This window comes from Boleophthalmus pectinirostris, unplaced genomic scaffold, assembly GCF_026225935.1.
Source record: "Boleophthalmus pectinirostris isolate CB_2022bp ecotype Guang Dong unplaced genomic scaffold, ASM2622593v1 HiC_scaffold_14, whole genome shotgun sequence".
Lineage (NCBI taxonomy): Eukaryota > Metazoa > Chordata > Actinopteri > Gobiiformes > Gobiidae > Boleophthalmus > Boleophthalmus pectinirostris.
Genome location: NW_026571047.1, coordinates 14,772,925 through 14,785,870, shown reverse-complemented (window position 1 = coordinate 14,785,870; position 12,946 = coordinate 14,772,925). Strand labels below are relative to the sequence as shown.

The 12,946-nt window shown below is 37.1% G+C and overlaps 1 protein-coding gene across 1 annotated transcript in view; it reads right to left on the bottom strand.

Moving 5' to 3' along the window:
* LOC110171006 (protocadherin-15-like) overlaps positions 1-12,946 on the bottom strand; it is a 290,940-nt gene that overhangs the window by 26,811 nt on the left and 251,183 nt on the right. Inside the window, exons 30-35 of the mRNA XM_055150550.1 lie at positions 7,966-8,190; positions 6,696-6,784; positions 6,062-6,238; positions 5,766-5,984; positions 4,984-4,992; positions 3,807-3,917 (exon numbers count right to left, since the gene is read on the bottom strand). Of these exons, the coding sequence (XP_055006525.1) occupies positions 3,807-3,917; positions 4,984-4,992; positions 5,766-5,984; positions 6,062-6,238; positions 6,696-6,784; positions 7,966-8,190 (830 nt within the window). The remainder of the gene's footprint in view (positions 1-3,806; positions 3,918-4,983; positions 4,993-5,765; positions 5,985-6,061; positions 6,239-6,695; positions 6,785-7,965; positions 8,191-12,946) is intronic.

Sequence of the window (12,946 nt, the reverse complement as noted above, 5' to 3'; positions counted from 1 at the left end):
ATTGTAAAAGTTTTGAGTGCCATCATCTTGGGCAGGCTTGTTTTTTGTGCAATTTATTTTCTTTCATCGAACTTCCACCAAAGTCACTGTGAATTTGTATCAAGTAAAGGTCACGGCTGAACGTCTCATATTTGGTATTTGTCCCCATTACTGTTTTGTCAAAGCGCATGAAAACATTTTATGAAAAGATAAGAAACAAACCAAGTTTTGATGCCGCATATTCACAAAGAGAATATAATTCTGGTCCCATCTCTAGTTGGATTTGAATGGCGAGGATATTGGTATGCATTACAAGAGGAGGGCTGACAGGCAAAGAGCTGAATGTCGCTGAACTTTGTGGAGATAAAATTGCAGGGTTTATCTGGAGCTGTTAATGCGTTTGCCTAAATCAGAGCGTTGTTTAGGGCTGTTGTGATGGCGGGCTACGAGACTGGCTTTGATTAATGGGAAATAGTTTCATCTGTTTGGACTGAGAGTGTCCTTTCTACCAGCGGAAATGTAAATAGTGTGGAGAAAATGATCTAGCCTTGCCAAAAAGTCACTTTGGTATAACAAAGGGCCACAAATTTGGTTCCGAGACATTTTAAGGTTTAGTTCCTTGGATTTTTTTTAACTTAATCAATAAATCAAGTCATAAAGCTCAGGTTGTTGCTTACTGAATAGAGTTTATACTACGGCAGTATAAGCCTTGGCGATTCATTCAGGTTCCAGTTTATAGGCACCATTTTGAGCACTTCTCTCCATTAAAAAAGAATTAGTATTGATTTGTTAAAGAGGGGGTATTATGCAAAATTGACGTTTTGGAGCTTGCTGTTATAACGTTGTTCCCTCATCAAAAACATGCCTGAAGAGGTTTTATATGTCATCCATGCATGCATGAGTAATCTAGCAATATCCCCTGGGCCCTATTCAAACCCTACGATCCTGCCCAGTGTCTCAAAAGCAACAAAAGCAGAATACAAAACAGTACACTACAACTTCATAAACTTGACACAACATTGTTACACTACCAGTATTTTTGGTTTTGCTATTATTTGTCATTATTTGCAGTGATAGTAAACGAATTAAAGGAACAGTCCAGAATTTTGGACATAGGGCCTCATTTCCTAGTGAGCCAGAGTGTTGGAGACGTGTGGAGACACTTTTTTAAATAGTCCATCCAGTCCTTGTATTTGCAGAGGTCGTTGGTGCTAGGCTAGTGCATGTCAATGGCCATATTAGCCTGCTACTAAAAACAGTCTTACCCACTCCACAAAACACCCAAAGCAAATCTGTTATTATGCCAGACTGTCGATGTGAATGTCTGTGATGATAATGATCATGTTTGAAATAAAACTAACCTTGCATCACATGCATCATGCTGAGGGACTATTTTCTAATATAGTCCGCTGCTGCCAAGCTTTCTATCAGGAAGTACAACACGCTGCTGCTGCTCAGATGTAAATTCTTCAAATGAAAGGTTGGTTTTACTTCTAAAATTATTCTATTGACACAGACATTTACATCAACAATCTGGCATTTCAATTGTTTTGCTTCAGGTGCTTTGTGGAGTGGATAAGACTGTTTTTAGTGGCAGGCTAATATGGCCATTGACATGCGCTAGCCTAGCACCAACGACCTCTGCAAATACAAGGACTGGATGGACTATTTAAAAAAGTGTCTCCACACGTCTCCAACACTCTGGCTCACTAGGAAATGAGGCCCTATGTCCAAAATTACGAACTGTCCCTTTACTAAAATTTAGATAAAATAATATTAAAATAATTATGACATTGTTATTATATAATGAAACATTTTACATGTACAGTACAATATATTATATATTATATAATTCTTATATATATAACTGAGTAGGATAAATGTAAAAGGTTAAAAATGAAACTACTTTATTCTAGTACCAGTATGGCTTCAATTGTTTCAGCAGGTAGCATAATGCACAGCTAGCCCCCTCTCTCCATTACATTTAGCTGGATGGTTTGTTTCTGCTTATGTTTATAGGTCTAGACTGTGGACTGCTGAGAAGGCGGAGGGGGCTGATCAGTGACCTGGAGAGCTTCGGCCACTCTCTTGTTTACTCTTGTTAGAGCTGTTCTGTTTACTTAAAGCAGACACGCCTCTGGACATTAGAAGAGATTGCAGTTCATTCTTCAGAAAAATACATGTTATTTGAACATATACATACATGTACACTTATTATGATGCAGTATACATATTTGGTTTGATAGACAGCTGTGTTCATTCTATTGTTAGTTCCCAGTGCAGCTAATATTACAACAATCTCTCCTTAGGTTATATTTTGCAATTAAATTAAACCTGTTTCAATAGAAAAAGTAGGAAAGGAATTATTTTGTACAATCTAAATGTGAAATGAAAATGAAGACCAGGAAATCTTTACAACTATAATTAGTAAATTAGTTAGCTTGAACAAGTGTCATTAGTGGATATTTCTATTAAGAAAGTGTAAGTCTGTAATTAGTACCCAAAGTAAACCAGAAACAAACATAATTTTCTTTTCCATATTTAAAGGTCCTATATTACACTATTTTCTGATCTATGATATAATGTTGTATACTCATCACAAACATAGTAGTGGTGTTTTGTTACATTCACATGTTTAACATACAAACCCTGTCATATTTAAGATGAGTTCTTCTCTCAAACAGAAGACACTCCACCTTGTGATGTCATGTGGTAATACAGGAAGTGCTCCACTGTGGTTTTAAACTCCATATCCCTTCATTAGAATCATTTGGATGATTTCAGCTCTGGAAATGTGAGTCTGGACTGAACAACTGTTAATATGAAAACTACTACTACATGACATCACAAGGTGGAACAGAGGTGGAGCTTTGGAGATAGAGATGGCCTAATAATAAAGGGTCACTCAAACACATGTGACTGAAACAAAACACAACTCCAAGTATGTTTTTGATGAGGTAACAAGATCATAACATGGCTCAAAGCAGGGGTCATCAAACAAAGGCCTGCGAGTAAACTCCGGCCTGCCACGCCCCTCTGACCAGCCCCCCCAGCCCCCCAGATCCTCTGCCCCCCACCACTTATGGCCCTATGAGGGAATCCTCAAAAGTTGTCATGACCTATTTTTTAAAATTACTTTTTGGCAAATAATAACATGTCTGCATCTTGTATTCTGTAGATTTTTATAAAATTAATTAATAATTGAATTAAATACTTATATTTAAGTATTTATATTGAAATAATTATATGACGTATTTACACAGTTCTGTAGTGCAGTTAAGGACAGCAAAAAGGCTGGTGTTAAAGCAAACAAGTTGACAGAGAGTGCAGAGTTTTCAAAGAACAGTGGATGACCAATTATTTTTTTGTTCAGTGTAAGGACCGAACAGTTTGTCTGATATGTAAAGAAAGTGTGGCGGTTTTCAAAGAATATAATGTGTGTCGTCAGTACGAAACCTGCCAAAAAGAGTATGCTAGCTTGCGAGGGCAAATGAGAGAAGATAGGATACAGCAGATGAAAGGTGGACTGGCTGCTAAACAGCATGTATTCCTTTGTCGGCCTCCCCGACCTCGACCCCCCATCACTGTCAGGAGTGATAATGTGGCCCCCAGAGAAAAAGTTTGGTGAGTCTTAGAGTCAACTTTGTGTAACTTCTTGCTTTTCCTCATAATTCACACTTTACTGTAATCTACTTAACCTATCTACTTTGTCTAAACAGTGGTCTTTTGTGTCTATATTTAAAATGAAAACCTCTATCACCAAAATACACTCATCAAACGTATGTTTAGAACAGCACTGAATGGGCCCGGGTGTGAAAAGCACTCACATGGCGTTGTCTCCCAGCTCCTCGTACAGGTTGTTGGCCATGCCTCCCCCAGGTTTCCCGCTTGGAAGAGACATCTGGATACGGGCCGTTTTGGCACACTCCTCCTGGCGCCTACACAGAGACCAGCACGGTGAATTTGACTCAGGTTAAGGTAAAAAATAGCACACAAAAAAGTTAAACCATACATTTTGCATATACTAAATTGAGGCACTGACTAACATATATTCAGGAGTTCAAGAGTATGGTTGCCTTTTGAATATTCCCTTGTAGTGAAAGGGGTAGTAATACCTTAATTATCAATCAGGCCAGGAAGCCAGAGACACACAGAGGGCGAATTATAGTCCAATCATATCCATGAGTTTCAAGTTCTGCGAAACTGGGATTGTTGCCATAGTAATAAGCAATCACATTAAAAAGTTCTCAAAATGGCTTCCATAATTGAGAAATGTTATGTGACTGAAATCCATGAATAGCCTTGTACGATGTTCCTTGGACAGAACCCCCTCATAATTCATATAAGACACGAAATGCGAATAGGGATGCACCGATCCAGGCCTTTCAAATCTAATACAATTTCGAGTAAGGCTTAAAGCATCTGCCGATACCCGATAACAACCGATACCAATGCAGAGACTAAAGAAGCATTTATTGTTCAAACAAATCTGTTATATAGCTGTTATTTATCACTTAAATAACTACAAAACAACTTTGTATAAATAAAACTTCAAACATTATGAGACTTTCTGGCCCAACGACAACTAGTAAATAGTCTTATTACATCAGTTTATCTGTCCAATCTCGACTGAACTGTTATTTGGGAGCTGATCCAGCAATTTTTTCAGGACTGGTGCCAATATCCCTGACAATAATCGGTGTATCCCTACTTTTGCGCATATTATAATTAATTAATTAAGCAAATATGTTCTTTAGGGCTTAAATAAACAATATATTCAAAATGCCCCTCAAACAAGGTCATTTTTCTTGCATTTTTGTTTTGGACGTTAGATTTTGGCAGCATTCTCCCCGCTAATGATTGCTGTCTTTTCCTCGGATTAATTTCTCTGATTACGCTCTGTCCTTTACGTGTCACCGCATGGGCCCATCTATTTTACTGCAAAGTCAACACATAAATCACAGCCCATGAACAAATATTTAGCACAAGGAAGGCATTACTTACTCTTTGAATCTGGCGTGTGCCCGGACAGCAGCAGCGGATGAAACAGAGACAGGGAGGAGAATTAGTCATCTTTCCCTTCATAAATCATGCTATTGTTTGTGTTGGAAGAAATATGCAAGTACGCTGGAGACAATTGGTCTTCATTACGGTCACTTACGAATATAAGAGAGTACTTAGTATCACTTTGTTAGCTTTTTTGTACTATATCATATTTGGTAAGTTTTGCTGAGATGTGTGTGTGTGGACTAGATAAAATAAATAGCCTTAAACAGTGGTAAGTTAGCAAAACAAACTTGGTGCTGTGGGGCAGGCTGTCATACTAAATTAAGTGAAATTGATAAGTAGTGCCAAAGGACGTCCTGAGGGAGGAACTGCTAATGCCGACTGGGCCTAGGAATTAATGTTTGTTTTAGGATACATGGTTGTTGTTTTTCAAAAAGAGCTTTGTTTTTGTGGAACACTGAGACATATTGTCACTCTTATATGTTTTATTTTATCATCTGCTTATTTATAGAGTGGGGAAAGGTTTTCTTGTTGCAGTGGAAGGACATTTTACTCATCATTGTGCAATTGAGGTATAAATATAATACGTTGTATAAGTCTATTTGGATCTGAATGTTTACAGGTCTTTTTATCAAGGAAAAAAATACCACAAAAAACATTCTTACTGTGAGCACAATCTGTGATATATGCATTATATATAAATTATGTTCTTAATAATGAAATGAAATAAATGAAATCTTCTACAAAATAAGAAGTAGCAGATCCTGACTTGTACTCACTGTTTGTACGTGACCACTACGATGAGAATAGCAGGAACACAGCAGATAATAATGATAACAGCCAGCGCCAGCAGAGCCCCCTCAGTGTAGCCTACAGTCTGCACGGCCTTCTTCACTCCGCTCACCACCTCCGGAGTCCGGATCTCCAGGATACGACCACCAGGGGGCATAAAGGGCTGGAACTCTTTATTTATATCCAACAGTTTGCCATCCAGAAACCTTACAAAGAAGAAAAACACTTCATGAACAGTGCATATGGAAACCTCTTTTCCAATCTGCAGTATTTTTTCACATACTTGAATAGTTCTTGTCGTGCTATGGCTCTGTTTGTAAGCGGGTCTATGGCATAAATCATTAAGTCCGATTTGGTGTAGTCTTCAAGATCCATCCCGTCGCCATAGCGATGAGGTCCAATTGTTTCAACAATAACTTTAGCCCCAGGGATCTGGTCCTGGACATGGCGTTCCAATATACTGCAGAGGACAAAATGTTTGTGGGAAAATGAAAAATACAACAAGTAATAAGTAGTAGTAACAAACATTAGTAATGACAAACAAGAGAGTTAAGACTAAACAGAATCAGCATTTAAATTTTATGTAGCTAAAAGTTGGAGCAGCCTTCCTGAAGAAGTGAGACAAACTTCTACTCTGCCAATGTTCTAATCAATTCAACCATTCAAACTATGTAGCTGTGCATATGACAACTGCACTCTTTTCTTTTGAAATGCTGAATACTGAATATTAATTTTAATGTAATGGTGTATGCACAGAATAACTCAAACCCTATGATTATCAAGTAAAACTATAGTATCAAGTAAAAATATCGTATATAATAATGGTATAATCTTGAGAGTTTGAGTTCCCCGTGGCTAGCACTGATAAAACTTTCATTGGACAAATATACTGGCCTATATGCTTCAGTCTCTTTTACCTGAGTAGTCGATCTTTGTTTTTCTCCACAACAGTTGGAGGGACATTTAATACGACCACCTGCATGTCCAGCTGGTTTACCACGGACACCTACCAGACAAATAAACAGCGAGCAGATGTCAAGTTTAACACTGTCATACCAAACACAAAATAATAATTAGTAAATATGACAAGGGAAGCATGGATAAAAGACAAGACCAAATTCTCAAGTGTGAACAAGAGAGAATTATTTCGTAACAGTGCTTAAAATGAGAAATTCAATAGTACTGTGGCATGGTAAACACTACTATGTACAGGTGTTGTCAGGATATAAAAATTTCTAACTCCATTTACATACTAAGAAATAGACTCGATCCTCAATACCGATTCCGTTACCACAATGATAATAAAAAATTACTCTTTCTTTGGACAATAGAATGTGATTTTCAACAAATAATACTACTTTCTTTTATACTGCCATGTGGCCTTATATCTGCATAATCCCTCAGTAGTCCAGGTAGGTTCCAGAGTGGTCCATGTGCGTATAGTAGTCTATGAGGTCTTATTGTTTTGATACAGCTCAAGATCATTCTAAAGCCATTCAAAATCTCAATACCTGATCCAATGAGTATCTAGTTTAATTTCAGTACTAGCTTTAATATCAATTAGTATCTGATATTCGATACTTTTAGCAACCCTACTGTGTACCATGGAAAACATTAAAGAAAATGCAGAATAATGTTAACATGTGGTTGATAATGTATTCTGTAACCACTTAATAAAACCAAGCAAGACCAGCCAGCTATGATTTGCAAATTGGATCTAGTGACATTAAGAAATGGGCAAGAGAGTGTTGTGGAAGTGTTGAAAATGTTAAGGTTTTCTTTGTTCAAGATAAGGATAAATTTATTAAAAATCAAATGCAAGAAGAGGACAGATAAGTGAATTTGACATTTAGTGCTGTACAAGATTTTTTTTTTTTGAAAATTAGTTTTTTCCCCAGTACAAAAGCAGCTTTTAGAACCAAATGAGAAATGTTTTTATCGTCACTGATCCAGGAAGCAAGCTGGTGTGCTGTTAGCATGCTAGTTATTGATAGAATTTGCTGTGACTTCAGAACTGGCTTTGAAAATTGTTAAAAGGACCTATAAACTCATCAAGATATAAATGCGTTGAGGAATTGAGGAATAACATTGGATCACTGCAAACCATTTAAAATGATTTAGTTCAATTGTTCACATTTTTAAGGCAGTAAAAATCTGGTTACAGCAGCTTTAGTGTTTATATTTTACCACAATGTCTGCCTTGCTGCTGTGCCCAAGCCCGTAGTTGTCTGTGGCAACGACTTCAAACTTGAAGTAGGATCTTCTCATGTTGCGGTACATGATGGCGGTCTTGACCACACCGCTGAACGCGTCAATGACAAAACCATCCTTACTCGCGTCTTTAGTCGTCGGTGGCGGCATTATTAACCGATACATCATAGAACTGTAGTTACCAGTGTCTTCATCCAGGGCCTGAAAACACAGAATGTATAGCTCATTATGAACAGAATTGTAACCAGTCATAATTTAGTCCTCATTTCAATAGCTGAAGGATTTTGCAAAATGATTAAATGGGATTGTGATTATGGATTCAGTGTGTGTACCTTTTAAATTAAGTTTAGGAGCAAATAAGAGTAAGTTTACATGCATTTAAGAATTTCAATCAAAAAGTTTGTTAGCATTTGCATAGATGCTTTGTTGTTTGAAGAGGACATAATATGGTATCAGTTTATGCACGTTATTATTACACATGTAATTATTTTGCCTGGCTAATTCAGAGTGATTTCTGTTTTGTTTTTTTTAAACAGAGTGATATCCATCTGGTCTCCATGCCCTCCATTACACCTCGAGCCCAAGCTAACATGAATAGGCAATCAGATTTGTCTTTTTTTTCCTGTGACGCACGTGAAATGAAATGCCAAATAAAATCAAATTCATCTCATCTTAGATTAAAAGTCTAGTGTTTCACTCATTAATTCTACAGAAATTGGCAATGTTTTTCAATTCCCTGTGATTTTTTCCACTACTTTTTTCGATGCATGTCCTTGCATTCTATCCATCTGTCACGCCCATTTGAAAAGAGAGATTCACCAGTGACCAGACTCACATCTTCTATAAGGTGTTACCAAAGAAAAAAAACAAAACAAAAAACGTTTGCTCATTGTGACCAATCACATTCATACTATTCCCCAGTCATTGATATCGCTAAGGTGTTCTATATTGTTCTGTATGCCAGACTGTATGGTCAATGTTGCACACGAACAACACAACAGGAGGTAAAGTGATGCTTTGAGCCTTAAGCATATCCGATAATCTATTCAATCTGTTCTGGCCAACTATCAAGTCTCCCTCATTCACGCTCTATCTCTATCTCTCTATCTCTCCTCCACCCCTTCTCTCTCTCTGTTTCTCTCCTCCTTCTCTCCCTCACTCTCGCAGACGCACAAGCAGGAGGCCATTGATTTATTGCAGTTTCTTTTAAAAGGCTGGAAGAACAGACTGCAGATTTAGCCTGGAACACCCACAGCATCAGAGGCAATGATAAAACGTGGCTATAGGAGACAAAGGGATACTCATATAATAAAGGTTGTATGCTTGTATATTGTTACCTATGGGAATGTACAATCTTACAACCATGCAACATTCAAGAAGATTTCCATTGCAGAAAATGTGTCAGGAGCAGCTGGGGGCCCGTCTCCAGATGTTGAGCTGGGCTTGGTCGGGCCCATATGGAAAAGGTATAGCCAAATCATACACCATTTGAATATGTTTTATCTGAATCTTAAAGGATTTGTATATGACAGTGAAAACAGTTACAAGATCTTTGGTAAATATGTGCAGCATGAAATATACAAAACTTTGTAACCTACAAGGGCTGTATATGACACTAACCCCACATACAATATCCTTACAAGTGGTGGACAAAGGTCATGTGTTGTGTGTGTATGAGAGTGAGAAAGAAAATTATCACAGTGTGTGTCTGTGTGTGTGTGGGGGTGTGTGTGTTTGTGTGTTTGTATGTGTGCGTGTGTGTTTGTATGCGTGTGTGTTGGGGTGTTTGTGTGTGTGTGTGTGTGTGTTTGTGTGTGTGTTTGTTTGTATGTGTGTGTGTGTTTATATGTGTGTGTTTGTGTGTGCATGTTTGTGTGTGGGGGTGTGTTTGTATGTGTGGGTGTGTGTGTGTGTTGGGCAGCATGGGTGTAAATACAGTAAGGCAAATATTGCACTGCAACCTTAAAAAAACATAAGACATAGCACTCTTCCACTGATATCACAGTGAACATACATCAGGCTGTAAAAAGATTTTTACTCTGCAAAATCCTGTATCTCCTTTCCTTCCTGCTTTCCTCCTCTTGCCATTTGCTTGTGTGATACCACAGTACCTGTAATTGTCCTCAACATCTGCTGTAGTTCCCACTACAGGTAGCAGCTGGTCAGCTCAACTGGTAAGGCACTGGACTATCACATGAGCAACCTGGGTTCAAATCCTCCTTCTGATTCAGATTTTGTGTAGTTTTTTTTTTTAAACTACAACATATAATTAAAGAATACAAACATTACATGGAACATACAAAGAAAATGTAGTTTATCATGCACATTACCTGTAAATGTCATACTTTATCTTTACTAGTTTTTCATAATATAGTTGTATGAGAAAAATGCAAAAGGGGCCACTTTCAGGAGTAACCCATACATGACACATATTCACCTTATATAAAGATTTACTACAAAGACAGTGGTAAATTCTTATATTTTTTTCCTGTTTTTTCCATATTGGGGGGGGGGATTTTACATACTGTGCATGTAGGAAGTAAATTATCTCCCCTGTGGATCCCTGAAGTTTTCTAAATCTAAGTTTAAAGCTGCTCTGTGTAACTTGTCTGCTGGAGGGTCTGGCACCTGCTTGTCTCTATGGAGATGTGCCTAGAATGTTCTGATAACTTATGAATCTCCATGATTGGAACCCAAATTACAGGTTAGATTTGTGGAGAGGCGATCCCGTTTACAGTAAGAATGGATGTTTTTAAAGGTATTTTTGAGCAATAAATAACACCTGTAGTTGACCAAATGCAAGACAGATTTATTTAATGCCATACTGTGGACATTTAAACCAAAGCATTAACATCTCCATGGAAACAAACAGGTTGCGCACCCCCTCCAGAACAGTTCCACAATGCACCTTTAAGTCTAAGCATCTGGAGTGTTTGGAAATCCAGACTAAGGGAGCGCACACAAACTTCACAGAGAAATGTTAGCCACTCAATTACTGTGTGACCATGAGGCAGCAGAGAGCTGAGAGGTGATAGATTGAGAAATAACGGATAGTGATTGGTTCACTAATACACAACCAAATGATGGAAGGTAGATTTAAGGTACTGAATTGTTATTTGGGTTGAAAATATTCATAAAGTTTCAGACATAGATAGTATTTTGTTGTAAATTATTGCTTTGATAGTCAGAAGTCAGACAGAGAGTGATGCATTATTAATGAAGAATGCATTATTTTGACTAATAAGCAACAAAAGAGTTTATATATTTTGCAATCTATCAAGCTAACCTGTCTCAATAGGCACATATACTTGCGCTAAGTAAATCAGTGTTCTTTAATTCCCAGACTAATTTTGACAGGAAATTGACATTCAGCATGATAAAGGAGCAAAAAATCCCCCTCGGAGTGTCATTCATTTGCAGGAGATGACTCGATTATAAGGAAAACTAAGAATAACAACAACACAGTGAGACAGTGGATGAATGCAAATGACTATAATGCATAAGCCTCATAGACTTTTAGATTGGCACAAATACTTTTAAGTCTGATGAACCAAATTGCAAATTATGTCTTCAAACTCAAAGCAACAGGGGGTCATTTCCATTTGTCTGTAATTGCATTAGTTATGGAACAATACAGAAAGTAAGCAAAGGTGAAGTAAGAAAACAAAAATCTAAGTATTGGGTATTTGTGATGTAATCTTAATCTGTAACGCTTTAAGTAAGTGTGATCTGAGAGATAAAATAAGAAAACATTTATTTGTTTCACAATGGGGGAATTTTAGTGTTAGTACAAGAATAGCAACAGAATAAAGACAACACCTATGGCCCTACTCCTTATACTTGAGGGCAAATCAAACATTCATTTACTTACTTAAAAAACATGAAAAAGAAAGGTTTTAGTATGATCAGTGAGCAAAAATAAATATTAATATTTGTAGATTTTGTGATGTTTAAAAGTAAGCATATCTTATGGCTGCAACAACTAACTGAATGAATGAATTTTAAATAGTTGAATATTAGGGATGGGACAAGATCCTGTACCACAAAATCTTGTGAGACAAAATTGCCACAAGACTGTGCACACATGAGGAAAATTATCTTGTGAGATTTGTTTTTTCTCATATTTTTGAATTTCCCTTTGATAAAAATGTCAACTTTGCTGAGTGACTCCTGTTGAGAAGCTCTAATACCAAAAAGCAATGCTAAAATGACAGCAAAACTATAAAATTTAATAAATACAAAAAAAAAAAAGCCAAAATTATGAACTGAATGGCAATATTTATAAGAAAAGAAAAGGAAAAAAATAAATAAAAAAATCTCATCTTCTTTTGTTCTCGTGGGCCGAATCTTGTGACATGTCTCATCTCGTGAAAATAGTGTCTTGTTCCATTTCTGTTGAATATTGATTTATTATAGTAATTGATAACCATGATCTGAACTATAAACCCACAGTTTTAAGATCAAAACAATATGGAACTAGATAAATACATGTTGTCTCATGTATAATCATTTGACCTTTCCAATCCTACTAATAATCATTGACTAGTACTACATGAATACATTGGATAAGTTGGTCAAATATTCCTTTAGGTTAAAATCTCTCCTCACCTTTAATGGTTGCTAGGAGAAGTCTGAATCACGTCCTCTCCTCCCTCAGCTGCTCAATAGTGGGCAAAAGGCATGTACTCTGCATCTCTATGTGCTCCTGTCAGTACCCATTTCCTCAATCACCTGTGCTCTACAACCACACATAAATCATGGACGTCCTCCCTGCTGCCTTCTGTCCACTTGAGTTTGTCTCACAGCGGGATGCCAGGTATCTTTATCCATTGTCAATCCCAAGCATAACACACATAAGCAGGTATTCCCTTTTTTAGAGCATTGAATATTTTAGAAGGTCAGGTAAATTGCACAAGGTTATCATAAAATGTGTACCAATAAGCCATAACATTATGAC